Source organism: Nasonia vitripennis, chromosome 5 (genome assembly GCF_009193385.2).
Source record: "Nasonia vitripennis strain AsymCx chromosome 5, Nvit_psr_1.1, whole genome shotgun sequence".
In the NCBI taxonomy this organism is placed as follows: domain Eukaryota; kingdom Metazoa; phylum Arthropoda; class Insecta; order Hymenoptera; family Pteromalidae; genus Nasonia; species Nasonia vitripennis.
The window spans coordinates 10,048,242-10,063,030 of record NC_045761.1 but is presented as its reverse complement, the minus strand read 5'-3'; the positions used below and the strand labels follow the sequence as shown (position 1 = coordinate 10,063,030).

The window sequence follows — 14,789 nt, the reverse complement described above, 5'->3', positions numbered from 1 at the left end:
GCGCCATGCGCTATACGTCAAGTAAACAGTAGCTCTCGGCACGCCGCGCATGTATATTCATGTATATAGTGATAGCCAGCAGCCAGGGAGCTGGGGCCCAGAATGCCCGCCAGATGGCGGCACGTAAATGCGCGGTTGCCAGCAATTTATCGCCGAATTTCGGCAGCTAGGCCGTGAATCCGCGCACTTTTATTGCGATTCTCGCTCTCATTACTCCTCCCTTAATTATTCATCGCGACCGGTCCAACTGCCCCGGCAGTTGATTAGTCGGCGGGCGAAAACGGCCCCTCAGTGCGTCGTGGAATGTGCGAGGAACAGCTACCGTGTTACGCGGCTCCGCACGATGCGTCCCGCGAAAACTCCTCGCCGGGCCGAAATTTGCCTGTCCGGGAGTCGGCATGGGCCGGAAACCGAGCCGCCTCATCGCGGAGCATCGTTTGAGCCCAGGAGCCGGGCCATCCGTCCAGCCAGAGTCGCTCGGGCGGCTCGCGCAGGCCTACGCTGCTGCTGCTGCCAGTGGTGGCGCGCCGGCGATCTGGCAACAGAGCCCAAGCTTTTCCCGTTCTCCTCGGCTGCTGCTGCTGCTGCTCTGCTCTGCTGCTCTGCTGCTGCAGCTCCACGGATACCCTGCTGCCGCGAGAAGACCGATCCGCTCTTAGCTGCTGCTCATCCGAGGATCTCATCTGCGACGAGCTGCGAACTCCTGGGCCAGAGTCGAGCACCCGAGTGAGCGGCCCTCTCGGGGAAAGCCGTAAACGAGACGGCGTCGACCTGCTGCGGACTTACGCGGAGGTGGACGGGAGCAGTCAGTGCGCGCGCGTGTACGTGTGAGACATCAGTGCGTGAGTGTGCGTTGGAGAGAGACGCGCTGGGCGCCCGACGAGCCCACGATGGGCACCAGTCACGGGAACAGCGCGTAATCGGCCCGAGGCTCATCCCCCAAGCCCTTCCCGACAGCCGCGGCGCGTCCGAGTCGCCGGGACGAGCAGGAGCGAGGCGTACGCGCTTTGCGGAACAGCAGTAGCCCCCGAAGGGGAGTCGGTTCCCTCGGCAACGTTCGGTAGCCGTTTGCTAGAATTCGTCGTCCGGAGCTGCTCCAGGGAGCTGGGAAGTGCTCCTGCTGAAGCTGCTGCTGCTGCTGGGTGATATGAGAGCTGTGGAGACTGGTTGGAGAAGTGCTGATGGCTTGAGGCTGCTGATGAGCTGATTCAGCGCGTAAGTACAGTAGCTGAAACATGGAGTTTCTGAAAAAAACTCCATTTTGATTCGTATCCTGGTGCTGAGGGGCTTGGCTTTGTTCTGATAACTGAAATCACAGCTATTTTTTTATGCTGGTTTAATACTTTTGGGATATTTGCAAAGATTTGTGATTCACGAGAGCGTACTCGGCTTTCTCAAATTTTTTACTTTTCTTGGACTTGGTTATTATCTTGGATGCATTGCGTATGGATGATTGTTAAAGAGCTCAAATTGTTAAAGAGCTTGCTTGAATTTAATTAAGATAGCTTGTTTCACAAGCTCTGACCAATTAACTTACGGTTTACAAAGAGTAATTCTTAATTTATCCATATTTGCAGATCAGAGCTTACATCTGTATTCCTGTCCTCCAATGAGCGTGTCTACTTTCACAGCCAAATCACCATGTATACGACACGGATAACCTGACTCATTTGGCACAAAGCAAAAGCACCAGTTCTTTCTGCTCATGGTACTTCGACGATCCAGCAGCTATCCTCCGAGCCCGAAGATGGAGGGACCTGCAAAGAAAAAGCAGAGGATTGAAAATGAGGATGACGAGAATGGAGAAGTGTCCGAAATCGAGAAGCTGCAAAGCAGCTTACTGGCTCACTGCTTGTGCAATGTATCCGAAAGCAGTTTGCGCAAACCGTTCACCAGCACAGGTGGACTAGGTAATGACAGGGAATTCAGGTCAACCGTCCTCTCCGAGTGGGAATCCGACAAATGCCTTGAATTTTTAAGTGTCCTACAGTTACTATTCGATGTGGCAATAAAACAAAACACTAGAGGATTAATGTGCGGTCGTATCGCGGACGTGTGCAAAGCTCTGGCGAGAAACGAGCATCACATCGTCGACCAAATAATCGACCTGTCCTGTACAAATAACAAATTCATATCGTTCGCGGCCAGCAGAGCGCTCGCGTCCTTCTTCATCATCGCCAAGGAGGGTGTGGAGTCTACCTGGCTAGAGAGACTGACGCAGTCCTTGGTCAATACTAACTCTCCCACTCAAATGTTGTTTACACTGGATGTCTTGAAGAGGATAGTGGAGCACAGAGACTCTGACATTCATCCTTTGGAAGACTCAGAGAGTTCTAATCCTCCAACGGGCTGCAATGTCATCACGATATCAGATCCAGAAAGTTTGGACAGTACCCCGGTGAAAGCCATGTGTGTCAAGGCTCTGGAATCCAAGTGGACCGTCTTGGTCACAAAGTTCGACGCCATCCTCGGCTCGTATACGCCGCAGCACGAGTCCGCCGTTATTACATTCCTGAACCTCTGGGAATCAATTATATCCGTCAAAGCTAATCTATCAGTTATAGACACAAAATTATTCTATTCTCAGTTAGATAATTTAGTTATGCTCTTGAATGCTAATGTTCCCGGTATCATATGGAGACATCTCATTGGATTGTTCAACGAAGTCCTCTGCTACGGCAGCACTCTATCCCTGCAGGGAATCCTTCCAGAAGAACCCTGTCTGCTGGCTCATGTGGTAGTGAGGGCAGTAAAAGATTGGAGGCTGCTGGACTCGCTGCCCTACCGCCACGGGTCCGGAAGGTTTGGCGGGGGCTCCGGTGATGGCGATCATCCGCTTCTTCAGAAAGTGGTACTATTGGTACTCAAGAGCGTAGCAGTGACGATGAGAGAAACCCGCAGCGATTCTTCGAGTGACTCCTCGTTGGCCTCCGACACGGAAGATCTTGACGCGGATATGGTCATCATCGAGAGGAGCATCAGAGGAGTTCTGCGACAACTGGATCAGTGCGTGAAACAGCTGATGCCATTTCACCCGGAAATGCCTCTGTCCCAGTGGGTCGTGCGAATGTTTAACGATCAAGACGATTTCCTGATCGAGGGTATGGTCTGCTGTCTCGACGTTGCCAATGGACTATTTTACAGGGGACCACCGCAGAATACAGACCTGGCGAACATGCTCAGTCCAACGCTGACTTTCGTGCAGTTCATCAAAGCCGTATCGAACCATCACGAAGTGCTGCTGGATTTTCTTATTAGCAACGAAACATGCTTCCTGCTGTACTTGTTAAAGTTCTTAAAGTACATCAAGCGCTCTTGGCCCGAGTTCGTGTCGTGTTGCGGCCGGGATTTAAACAATACCATGGCCGTCCTGATAAACTTGAAGCAAGCTATCGACAGAATGGTATCCAAGGATTTGTTTCCATACAATATAATCCCTGTTCTGCGACTACTAGAAAAATGCGAGTCACTTTACCTAGGAGACATAGATAATTAACCGACTCTCGAGTCATTTCTTTCTATTGTTAAACTTGGACAGAAATCGGCATGTTGCGTTACTTTAAAACAGATATCCTTAAAATTTTCGAATATTTTTTTAACGATTAGTTTAAACATTAAAACTTTTGTTGTCAAAGCATTTATTTTAAAGTAACCAACCATGCATCTCTGCAATTGAGTCAAGGTGTACATTTTTATGATTAATTGTAATATGCTCTCTTTAAAACTAAAGGAAAACTCAAGTCACATTAAAAGAAAAATCATAAAAAAATACAATGTTTAAAAAACTATGGATTGTGGTAAATCCTACTAATAACGTAAAAGCAAATCGGAAAGCGCTACCAATCCAGATTGTATTATTTTATGTGCTCATATATATTCGTGTTAATAGTAGTCAGGATAAAGATGCGTCGTTATTATGAAATGAAACTGCGCCAGCGAATGTTAATAAAAATTCGATTTATTTATTTTTACAGGTTCTATTATAGAAACTAAAAGTTTACTAGACCATCGAACTGATTTGGGTCTTAAAAAACTTTTTCGCGTTTATCAAGGTGCAAATTATTTGCATAAATATTAAGTAGTACAAAAAAAACATTCCGACAAATCATAAAATAAGAGTTTATATCATTAAATATTAAAATGGTGCTATGAATTATGTATATCTCTGCCAAAGCACCATATAAAATAAACTCTTAGGGTATTATTTATATTCATATTCAAATAATGCTGTACATGTATGCCTTGTCATTTTTATATGTTTCACAGTTACTTAATTAGGTAGAGCTGTTGGTCTTTGGAAAAAAATGTTCAATGACTCGAAGAGGTCGTGTTATCCCTGTTTACGAAAATTAAATCCGATTTAAAATTGTATTTTTTATAAATATAATCGGATCAACAAAAATGTAGATGAAACTCGAGTTTCCAGACAGGGATTAGTTATATTTTATAGTATTTGATCGCGACTAAGTTAAGAAGGAAAAGTCACCTTGCGATTTTCAAAATTAGTTGTGGTACGTTTATGGTGATAATTTTTCGATGAAATTAAAGAGGTACAACTTAAATGATTGAAAGTTAAAGCTATTTTTAAAATATAGCTATAATTTTTTAAAACGCACAATTTGAAAGCTAAAAGTGAATACTACTTTCAATTACTTAATTAATTCATAACATTGAATCGACAATTAGAACGATAAAAAACTATTTTTCGAGAAACGATTTACTCTAGCAACTGCGATTATATCGTTTTATATTGTACGCAGGAAAAATAAAGGCGGTAGATTTATGAAATTGAGATAAAAGTTCTTCTAAAATTGTATATTATCATTTATTTATAATGTAAATATGCTTAGAGAAGAGAAATTTATATCGAAAATCTTTTTTTAAATAATATTATCGTAAATAAAAAAATCGTTCATTCACTAATATTCCCATTGAACATTCCCACACATTCCTTTAATCAATAATCTCTCCTTATCTATATTACGCAAATGTGTATAAATAATTTCAATTCATCATTAAAAAAAAAATATTTCATTTTATTTTCAAATATGTCACAGATTATTCAAAAATGATTGATAATAATATTCGCATTATCAATTATAACGGTTATGAAAACACTACATTTGAACTTGTACGTAATTATGTAATTCCACATTTTTGAAAGATAGTTCATTGCTTACATCTTACTATAAAGCGAATCGCACATTAAATTTGTGACTATAACCAGAGTAGTGCATCTTGCACAAGGTATGTCGATGAACATTCAATGCGAAACGCAATTTTTGATACAAAAATAAATATCCAAAATCTTGAAAATTAATAGTGTGTAACAAAAATAATCATGAATTCACATTTCACACAATCGATTATCACACCTTAAAGTTAAAGAACATAGAGTAAATATGCAATGTTATATATATATATATATATATATATATATATATATATATATTCAAATAAACGTGTATGATCGTTTAATAATTTAGTGGTTAAAAAAATATGATATAGCAGTCTTATTGCATATTACAGACTTAATTCATGTTTTGAATACTTATTTAATCAAAGTAAAAGAAATATTTATAATAACATTCTTTCAGGTATTTCAAGTATTTTTCATAATACGAGCTAAGAAATAATTGTTCTTGAATTTTATAGTTATGCTAGCATGTGTTAAAAATCTATCATTCATCGTGCTTCACAGTGAAGATCAAGTTATACCTTTTTCTAAACTCCTGAGATTATCCAGAGACCAACAGTGGTCTAACTATGTTCAACCTAGTCAACTCAAGTCATTTAACGTATACTTTTTACAATGTGTTCATATAGTATAATAAATTATTGACTGGTTTGCTACGTATCGTAATCTTCATCAATGTTGGCAGTACAAGCAAAATTCGATACTGGTTGATTGACTGCAGAACTTCTTGGAACGCTATCACTTGCACTACTATTCACTTCTGTGTAGAAATTTGGTTGGCTAGCATTAAATGATGTAGGCACGGATATTTTAAACTTTGGAGCATTGCAAGCGAATACTGTTTTAGCTCCCCTATCTCCTTTGTCAACAGAGTGCCTCCGACTTGGAATTTGTGTTTGTTCAAAAGATTGTACACAGGTTGAGCCATCTTTGGATACACTGCAATAATATGATTACGTTAGTGTCTCATGACACTCAAAATATGGAATATACAATGATAATTAGATGACTTTAATTTACTTTACTACAGCAACAGCTGGAGCCTTGGGGGCAAAAGAAGTTATCGCTGTACTGGCTGGAACAACTTGCATTGCTGGGGTTGCAGGAGGAGTATGGTTGTCATCATCTGGACCAGAAGCATCTGGCAAATTTTTGACAAGATCCTTCAAAAAGTCAAATCTACTTTCTGAAAGAATACATTGTTTCCTGCAATATGTAACAGTGAATTAGAGTTTAAGTGATAAACTTGACAGCACAAATAAACTAGGATCAATACTAACATGTGAGAAGGACTTAACGTCTTTGCCTGCTTGGCACTTGTGATTTGCATTGTTTTGGTAAGGAGTGAGTGCACAAACAACTCCAATGTTCTAGGTATAGAGGTGGTTAAGGAATATATGTTTTTATGTAACTTGTCATAAAACAATAATTGTGTTGTGACCTATTTAAATAACAAAAGCAAATAGTTTGAAAAAAAAAATATTTATCTTTAAAAAACTGAATGCATTTAATTCTCCAGCAGCAATAAACCTTGAAGCTAACAATAAACCAAAGTGTACATTTCAACAAGCATATTTTTTTTAGCAATGTTATTGACCAACACCAATGCACACATAAAGAGAATTTGAAAGTATCAGTGGAGTGTCCAGCTGTGAAAGTACAAAACCCGAATAACTCTGAATAAACTTTTTGGTCTCGCTCTACTTTTTCAGAAAGCCGCAGCTGCGTGCATTCATCGCGAACATCACAAGCCTCCTCTTGCGAGTAAGTATGTATACATGTACTTATGTATGCGTTCGGTTACACTCAACTACCTGCGAGGCTGCGACCTTCATCGATCGATTCTCCGCGCTTTGTCACAACTAGAGCTAGGGCTCACTAGAAGGAGACCCTTCTGCATATAACCATCGTTTTTTGCATACAAAAAGGATATAGATTATGATGGGCACAGCCTGTGCGACCTTCCCCACCTCCTCGTCCGTCTGCATGATTTTTTTGATGCGCCCCTGCAAAAGTAAAAGGTGTCGCGTGAAAAAGTGAGGTTAACAATGCCCCGAGGTAAAACACACACGCGCTCGCGTCTTTCTCTCCCGAGGATGCCTCCGAGTACTGTCACATATCACTCCCACAACGGAGAAAGGGAGAGAGAGAAAGACAGGTGAACAGCCAGTGCCCCAAGCCCATAATAACAACAAGATATATAGGTACAGGAAGAGGAACAAAATAACAATATCTTTTACTCACGGGTGGAAAGCGAGCGTTGTATTTTTTCTTCTTGCTGGGCATGTTTGCGGCACGTCTTCCTCAGGGAAATCCCTCCGACAGCCTCACCTGGCCCTTCAACCGCAGCCTCGATACAGTAGACTCTCCCGTTTGAAGAGAGAGAGCGAGAGAGAGAGAGAGAGGGAGAAAGGGAACGCCAGGCTCAACCCCTACTTGCTCGGGGCACAATCATCCAGCCACGCTCATCAGATATGTAATAACGCACAAAAGGAACTTGCTCCGTTATACTATACTCAAGTCGTCGTCGTCGCCACGATTCTCGCGCACAAGCACAACACAGCAGTATACATACAAGTATTATAAGTATAGATAGTGTCCGACCGCGGAAGGAAATCAAATCCCACTTGGTCTCTCCGCACACACAACACGGCGTCTATCAGCGCAACATTCCAAGCACGCTTTCGATGCGGCTCGGACACAGTTCAGCTGCACAGTGTTAGTCTCTCGGCGGCAGCTGAACGCGAAGGTATATGCTACAGCGTGAGTCCGTGTATACACTCGCTATGTATATAGATATATAAAAGTATATGCTCACTCACTGGCCGCGCGCGCGGTCCTCAGCAGCTGCAGGTTTGTTGTGTTGTGCGCGAGCACGCCGCGCGCCGCGCGTATTTCACTGCGGCCGCGTGCATGTGTTGCCCACGTCCGTGTGCGTCGACGGACGGCGCCTGCTTCGCTTCGCGGCGTGGCCGCTCGCGAGACTCGTCGTGCTCGTCTATCTGCTTATACTGCTGAGAAAAAGGTGTAGCCAGGGTAGGGAGGAGAAAGAGAGAGAGAGAGAGAGAGAGAGAGAGAGAGAGAGAGGGAGAGAGAGAGAGAGAGAGAGAGAGCAGCTGCTGCGACGTGTGGGGAGTAGGGCTTACGTAGGCTGCTGCGTGCGTGTGGCCTGTATATTGGATTGGATTATGTATTATTGTCGAATAGGCATATAATAGGCCTGTAAAGCTATGTGCCAAAATAATTGGTTATTATATAGATTAGCAATTCTTTCTTTTTATTCGCGACGATTGATAGTTATAGGTAGAGGCGGGGATTAGTATTCTATAAGCTCGTGTTGCACGAAAGCGTCGGGCGATTTTTATCTCGCTGATAGATTTGGATTATCTCCTCTCTGCCGTGTGTTGTATGTATCCTTACATAAAGGAGAATTAACGTTTAATTATTGTGAAAAAAAGACGTAATTTTCGCGATTCACGAACGCGTTGGCGTTTTAAACTTTTGCTATTATATGCTACAGTGTGTGGAGTTTGCGAGCAAAGAAGGTCGTGACTTCGCATCGAAAAGTAACGAGTTATCACTTTTTATCGTTTGGAACCGGTATACTAACTGCGAGAGAGTCAAACTTTTAGAATCGTGCTTTCGTTTTAACCGATAGTACAGTTCTGGACTATATAAGCTCTTATCATAATGCTTCGTTAAGCAACCAATTTGTCTGGAAAACAACACAATTTATAGACGTATTCCATCGCTTTTGCAGTACATTTAACGCAAATACAATAGATCGATCAGTATTAATTTTATGATTGCGCAATAAAAAATATGCGATACTATAATAATCATCGGTGAAATGATGACACAAAATATCAATTTATAGCTTCGAGTTATCTATTCCAGAGTTGAAAAATAAAATAGATGACGAAAGAAGTAGTTTAGAAAGTTAATGAGAACATTGGAATTTAAATTTTTTCGCTATATGCATATAATATTATAATCATTGCTTGCTCCAGAACCATATCCTGCGACACATGAAAATGGAGAAAAACAGCTGATCGATTGTAACGCACCGCAATCGTGCACGTTTAGGAAATAGGAAACTAAGCGTGTGCTTCCTCCGTTACCTCAATAAAGTAAATACTTGAATTATTCAGTGATTAGACTTCGTTAAGCGTAGTAAAACGAAGCTCTTGAATAAGAATCATCAACCGACGTATATACTTCTCGAAGGGAAAAGTATGGAAGCCGAACTTTTGCAAAGTTTGGAAGATGTCGGGTAAGTTTTAGGTTACGAATCCTTAAACGACTTTTAACGTTTTTATCGTATAATTTAATTAATCACCGTGAAAGTGAATTTTGTGAAATGAAGATGTCACAAGTTCGCAAATGCGGTTAATTCCGCTATTTTTGCATATAATTTTGTTGATTGTAATTCTTTAATAATCGATTCAGGTATACTGGACCCCTGTTGGATGCTCCAAAACTCAGCCAGGCTCTTCAAGGAGGAGCACAATCTCCGGAATTTACTAGTCTTGTCTCATGGTTAACTGATCAAATCGGTACTTTTGAAAAGTTAGATGATACTGTACACCCCACATCTTCCCCAGAAGATGCCAACTCTTTCTTGTTGGAGTTGAGTACTTTTCTGAAGGAATTAGGATGCGTAAACACAAAGTTGACTACGGGTAATGCTAATCAGCGACTAGCTACTTTGGAGGATCGACGATCTCTCATTGAATATTTGATAATAGAACTTATGACAAGTAAAATGCTGGAAGCTAGGAAACCAGATACCAATAACACCACAGAAATTACTATTGTAAGTACATTTTGTCTGTTATTGAATTTACTTTTTCTATATAATAAATATGTCTTGACTAATACATACAATATTTATGTGTAGAGTGAAAGTATAACAGCTAAAAACATGAGGGAAATGCTGACAGCTTTAAGATTTCAAAAACCTCCAGACAACATCTCTCCCGAATTGCTATTTAAAAAATTACATGCTAAAGTATCAGAAGTTATTAAACAAGTACCCAAAGATCTAGTCGGAAAGCCACTCTTTTTTGGAGAGTTAAATAATAATCAATGGGAAAGTTTAGATAAATTGCAAGGAGATTTAAATGAAGAATATACAATAAGAAGAGAGATGTTGTTGCAGCGATTAGATGTGACAATCAATTCCTTTTCAGTACGTAATTTTTATTAATTGAATGCTATTCCTTCCATTCCACTGCAAGATTTCTTATTGCTTTATCACTTTGTAGTGGTCGGAAAGGATAAGGCCAAAACAAGATGAGTTGAATAAAGTTTACCACTCAAAAAGAGATATGATGCAACGAGATCCCGACGTGACGCTTGCTCATCTTTTATCAGCTAGAGACGATTTGGCTGTAATTGAGAAGACGAGCAACGCATCAGTTCGTAAAAATACCCGAAGCGCCGTCAACAAAGTTATTATTGGGGCAGTACCTGATAGAGGAGGCAGGCCATGCGAACAGGAACCACCTCCACCTGAAATGCCATCTTGGCAAAAGGACAGGGTACAAGCTCCACAACGGTAGCTACTTCCTATAACGATCAAGCATTATTAAGTACTTTCTTCTATTTATTATATGACGAATTTTCAGGGGTGGATTTAGTGGAGGTGGAGGTAGAGGTGGTGGTGGCGGTGAGCGGGGCGGTGGGCGAGGAGGCGGACGAGGTGGTGGCGGTGGCTATCGCGACAACAAATCGGCCACCACGAACTTCGGCCAGAACAATGACAATCAGCCCAAACAATTCTTTGGAGATATGAATTTAAGTTTCGGAAACCAATATCAGAATAAGTATTCGAATCAAAGCTCTGGATACAGTGGTAACCAAAATCCTGGATATAGTAACAAGGGTGGTAATTATGGAGGAAATCAAAGTTCTGGTGGATATGGTGGCCAAAGTAGCGGGTATAGCGGGAACCAGACTTCTGGTGGCTATGGTGGACACAGCACTGGATATAGTGGTAATAATCAGAGCTCTAACTATGGAAACCAAACTTCAAGTGGATACCACAATCAAGGATCAGGCGGATACAATAATCAAGGAGGAGGTAATTGTGATTCTTTTACAACGCCTTTTTAACAATAAACCAGTTAAAATATTGATCGTTATTATTAATAAATATATTAGGTTACGATAGAAAGAGTGGCGGTGATTACAATAGAGGCGGTCATGGCAGAGGTGGTCGTGTTCAAGGAGGGTGGAACCAAGGAAATGATGGTTACAATAAGGGGGGTTACAACAACCGTGGCGGGGGTCAAGGAGGTGGTCGAAGATATTAATCGAATTAATTCTAATGATCATTTTGTCGTTGATTTTTCCTTAAAATTATTTCATAAGTACCTTTTTTCTTAGTAAAAATTTTAATTTATACAATTAGAAAGCTACTCCGCATTTTTATATGATTACACAATAAATATAAAAATCTGTATAAAAATACTTATATAAGAACTAAAAATGAGTGTGTAGTTTGTATGTTTATAACAGATGCAAGACTGTCAACAGTTGCTTTGAATGATATATGTACAATTCATTTGCAATTAAAATAATTAAACAACTATTGTTGAAAAAATGATAATATAGGCTTTTTTGGAATTTTACTAACAATCTCATCACTATGCCGTTTTAGATGGTTTGGACTTTCTAAAACATTTTTTCTACTACGCACATCGTTGTTATTCGTCATACGGTTCATTTCTTTTTGCAAATTTTGAGCCACGTGATAATCGTTGTGCTCATCAAATTTTTCTACTAAAATCGATTGACCGCACTGTGTGCATTTTTTAAAATTATTAAACGTTGAATCGCTGTTTACATCTGTTTTTATGAAAAAGTTTTGAATTCTTGGTTTCTCGTTAGTACTTTTTATTTTAGATACTTTATTTTTTGTGGATTTATTTGTCTCATTGTTTTTTAATTTGTTTGTATCACTTGTTTTATTACGCGACTCATTTTTTTTCAAAAACTTCCTCGCTTCCTCTTGTAAATGAGGTGGCAGTAATCTAACAATATTCGGATCTATATCATTCAAATCTGGAAATATTTCTTGTAATCCTACACTTGCTGTATTAGTAATCGTTGAATGACTTTGTGGGTGAGACATTATCTTTGACGAACTTGCTACATTTTCAGTCTCATCAGTATTATTGCCAAGCTCTTCAGGATTCGAGTTTTCATGAGATTCAATTTCATTATCACAGTCTATTTCATCAGAATGATTATCCAATTTTATTTCTGGTTCTAAATTTTCATTTTTTGGTTGCTTATCTTTTAAAATGTTCATAAAAAAAGACTTTTTAAAATTATCAGTTTTCAAGGTTTTTTGAATTTTACTACAAGGAGACGACCTTCTACTAACTTTAGAGCTAGTACTAGGTTTGAGGTTTGCTTTAAATACTTCTACTTGTTCAACTATGCGATTTCCGTCCATTGCTTCGCTCATTTGAACGTCATCATTCACCTCATCAATTTTGACGATATTATTTTCAACGTTACTATTTGTCACTGTACTAACTTTGTCACTTGTACCGGATTTGAAGAAATTCATAAAATTTTCGCTTCCTTTTGCTTTGATAAATTTGCCAGCAGATAATCCTAAAAATGATATGAGTAATTGCTGCGTGGCTTTAACAACAATATTAAGGGATTGTTCCGCGACTTTCTCCTGTTTGTAAGACGTTAAGGCAACGGTTCGAGACTGTGAGACTAACTTTTTATCTTGACAATACTGAAAACTTACTATGAGCTGCGATGCTTTACGTTCATTTTCTTCTAGATCTTGCTCAAGTCTTTCACACACTTCCGCCGACAATTCTCCTATCCAGTGTTTAAGCTACAACAAATTTAAATTGTACAAATGGTGAATTAGAATTTTTTATAATTATAACTACTTAACAATGCAAACTATGAAACTAACCACATCCAGTTCTACTATAGCTTGTTTTCCTGGGAATCTCTTGCATGCTCCTATTGACTTTGAAACCAGTCTTGGAGTGACTGGTTCGCTATCAATACCGCGGGCGATATTGTATAACCACATTCTATGAAAAAAATTGGATTATAAATTGAATGCACTATTCAATGCTTGATTGATATCTTTATTTGTATTCATTTTCTTACCCAGTTTTTTCATCAAAACGGTTTTGAAGATATTGCAGAGAATAAGGTAAAAGATCTGCCATGACATTGCATTTTAAAGAATCTATAACCATATCTCCTAATTTTCCTCCAAGATTCCTAACTTTTTTGACTGGCAATGATCCATATAACTCAGGAACAGCAGATGCTGGTAGAATAGTTTGACGATTTGGTTTATGTAGACCACATGCTAATTTAGCTAAAATCTACAAATGCAAAACAATTGTATGTGATTTGATTTTTCAATTAAAAAAACATGAAACAAGGTGAATAAATAAAAAATAAAGCCTTAACCTTATTGAATGAGATTCCTGCTGAACACCTAAAACCGGTAGTGTCATAAACCTCTTTTCTTATATGTTCAACAAATGCACCAGCAATAGCCAAGCGCTGAATTTGAATGTCATCTGCTAATTCCGAAAGCCAATCTTGAAGACCCTTACTTCTTTGTTCTGAAAATACATCATTGCATAAATAATTAAAGTTGTGCATATATGTACATACATATGCAAGAATAAAAGTGATAGAAACAAACCTTCATTATTTATATCACTTTCTGAAAACCCTACAATATAACTATTCTCTAGTTGCTTTGAAATAGAATCAGAATCAATTATTTCTTTTGAAAGTTTATCATCAACTATTTGAGTAATATCTAAATAAGCCTCATCAACACTAGCTCTTTCCACTATATTACAATATTTCTTCAAAACATCAATTACTTCACGTCCAGCACTTCTGTAACTATAAAAGAACATTATTCAAAATTATTATTTCCAATGGCAATCAAGTAAAACACTACTATAATATTAACATTATTTTTACCGAGAGGTATCTGCTTTCCCTCTCTGAGAGGGAACAATTGCTAATACAATATCTGGACATTTTTCCTTTGCTTCTTCACCACGCATATGTCGAGTAACTCCAAAATCTCTTGCTTCATAGTTTACGGCAATTATACTAAAAACATTAAAGCTTATTAAAAAACATAATTGTCCTCATATACATTTCAGCAATTTTAATACAAATTACAAATCTTTACCCTCCTAATTTCCATTGATTGTATTGCACTACTGCCAAGGGTTTTCCTGCATGTTCAGGTTTCAATCGTGTCTCAACTTGACAGAAAAAGCAGTCCATATCAATTAAAACAACAATACGGTTTCCTAAGTTTGCCATTTCTGCTTAAAATTTCTGAGAATAGGTTATTGTATAAAATATTCTATCAAGGTTGCTTGAAATTTAAAAGCTTTATAACAATATTGTTCTCCAAATACATTGTGCACTAACAATAAAATGCACACTATCAAAGCAGCTGACATTTAGACAACACACATGGCATCCAATCTTGCAAATTGCAATAGTGACTAGGGGTAGGGAGTAGAAAGTTGACATCTATACCGACCTATAATGCCGGTTT

The 14,789-nt window shown here is 39.2% G+C and overlaps 4 protein-coding genes across 6 annotated transcripts; 2 read left to right on the top strand and 2 right to left on the bottom strand.

The window, feature by feature from the left end:
• The first annotated feature begins 166 nt into the window (after positions 1 to 166).
• On the top strand, positions 167 to 4,908 carry Lin (lines). 2 transcript variants are annotated; one of them, XM_008216836.4, is made up of 2 exons: positions 167 to 1,215; positions 1,578 to 4,908. In XM_008216836.4, exon 2 carries the CDS (start codon positions 1,706 to 1,708, stop codon positions 3,494 to 3,496), a length of 1,791 nt encoding a protein of 596 aa, XP_008215058.1. In that variant the 5' UTR covers positions 167 to 1,215; positions 1,578 to 1,705; the 3' UTR covers positions 3,497 to 4,908. The 2 variants fall into 2 exon arrangements, with proteins under 2 accessions (XP_008215058.1, NP_001127865.1); NM_001134393.2 differs by lacking the exon at positions 167 to 1,215 and having other exon boundaries at positions 1,748 to 4,908.
• A 107-nt stretch (positions 4,909 to 5,015) lies between these two features.
• On the bottom strand, positions 5,016 to 7,582 carry LOC100124116 (transcription regulator complex subunit bur6). The gene is made up of 5 exons (XM_001607920.5): positions 7,442 to 7,582; positions 7,131 to 7,203; positions 6,478 to 6,571; positions 6,218 to 6,403; positions 5,016 to 6,136 (listed from the first exon to the last, which is right to left on the bottom strand). The coding sequence occupies exons 1-5, from the start codon at positions 7,481 to 7,483 to the stop codon at positions 5,851 to 5,853; spliced, it is 681 nt and encodes a 226-aa protein (XP_001607970.1). The 5' UTR covers positions 7,484 to 7,582; the 3' UTR covers positions 5,016 to 5,850.
• Positions 7,583 to 7,924: 342 nt separating this feature from the next.
• LOC100124114 (protein FAM98B) lies at positions 7,925 to 11,804 on the top strand. Of its 2 annotated transcripts, none has more exons than XM_008217553.4 (7): positions 7,925 to 8,050; positions 9,208 to 9,470; positions 9,647 to 10,013; positions 10,098 to 10,388; positions 10,465 to 10,757; positions 10,828 to 11,282; positions 11,363 to 11,804. In XM_008217553.4, the coding sequence occupies exons 2-7, from the start codon at positions 9,433 to 9,435 to the stop codon at positions 11,512 to 11,514; spliced, it is 1,596 nt and encodes a 531-aa protein (XP_008215775.1). In that variant the 5' UTR covers positions 7,925 to 8,050; positions 9,208 to 9,432; the 3' UTR covers positions 11,515 to 11,804. The 2 variants fall into 2 exon arrangements, with proteins under 2 accessions (XP_008215775.1, XP_032457073.1); XM_032601182.1 differs by lacking the exon at positions 7,925 to 8,050 and adding an exon at positions 8,521 to 8,603.
• Positions 11,584 to 14,728, bottom strand: Polh (polymerase (DNA directed), eta). The gene is made up of 7 exons (NM_001134329.2): positions 14,412 to 14,728; positions 14,195 to 14,329; positions 13,905 to 14,113; positions 13,664 to 13,821; positions 13,352 to 13,575; positions 13,149 to 13,272; positions 11,584 to 13,064 (listed from the first exon to the last, which is right to left on the bottom strand). Exons 1-7 carry the CDS (start codon positions 14,546 to 14,548, stop codon positions 11,790 to 11,792), a joined length of 2,262 nt encoding a protein of 753 aa, NP_001127801.1. The 5' UTR covers positions 14,549 to 14,728; the 3' UTR covers positions 11,584 to 11,789.
• Positions 14,729 to 14,789: the final 61 nt, after the last annotated feature.

Bases quoted from the DNA above. Each gene is read 5' to 3' on its own strand.
- Lin (XM_008216836.4), top strand. From the start codon at position 1,706: ATGGTACTTCGACGATCCAGCAGCTATCCTCCGAGCCCGAAGATGGAG.
- LOC100124116 (XM_001607920.5), bottom strand. From the start codon at position 7,483: ATGCCCAGCAAGAAGAAAAAATACAACGCTCGCTTTCCACCC. The intron at 7,204-7,441 runs GTGAGTAAAAGA...TTACTTTTGCAG, and splicing joins ACAACGCTCGCTTTCCACCC to GGGCGCATCAAAAAAATCAT. The intron at 6,572-7,130 runs ATATCCTTTTTG...CCACCTCTATAC, and splicing joins GGCTGTGCCCATCATAATCT to CTAGAACATTGGAGTTGTTT.
- LOC100124114 (XM_008217553.4), top strand. From the start codon at position 9,433: ATGGAAGCCGAACTTTTGCAAAGTTTGGAAGATGTCGG. The intron at 10,389-10,464 runs GTACGTAATTTT...ATCACTTTGTAG, and splicing joins TGACAATCAATTCCTTTTCA to TGGTCGGAAAGGATAAGGCC. The intron at 10,758-10,827 runs GTAGCTACTTCC...ACGAATTTTCAG, and splicing joins AGGGTACAAGCTCCACAACG to GGGTGGATTTAGTGGAGGTG.
- Polh (NM_001134329.2), bottom strand. From the start codon at position 14,548: ATGGCAAACTTAGGAAACCGTATTGTTGTTTTAATTGATATGGACTGC. The intron at 13,576-13,663 runs GTTAAGGCTTTA...TTGCATTTGTAG, and splicing joins CAGGAATCTCATTCAATAAG to ATTTTAGCTAAATTAGCATG. The intron at 13,273-13,351 runs GTAAGAAAATGA...TTTTTTTCATAG, and splicing joins CGTTTTGATGAAAAAACTGG to AATGTGGTTATACAATATCG.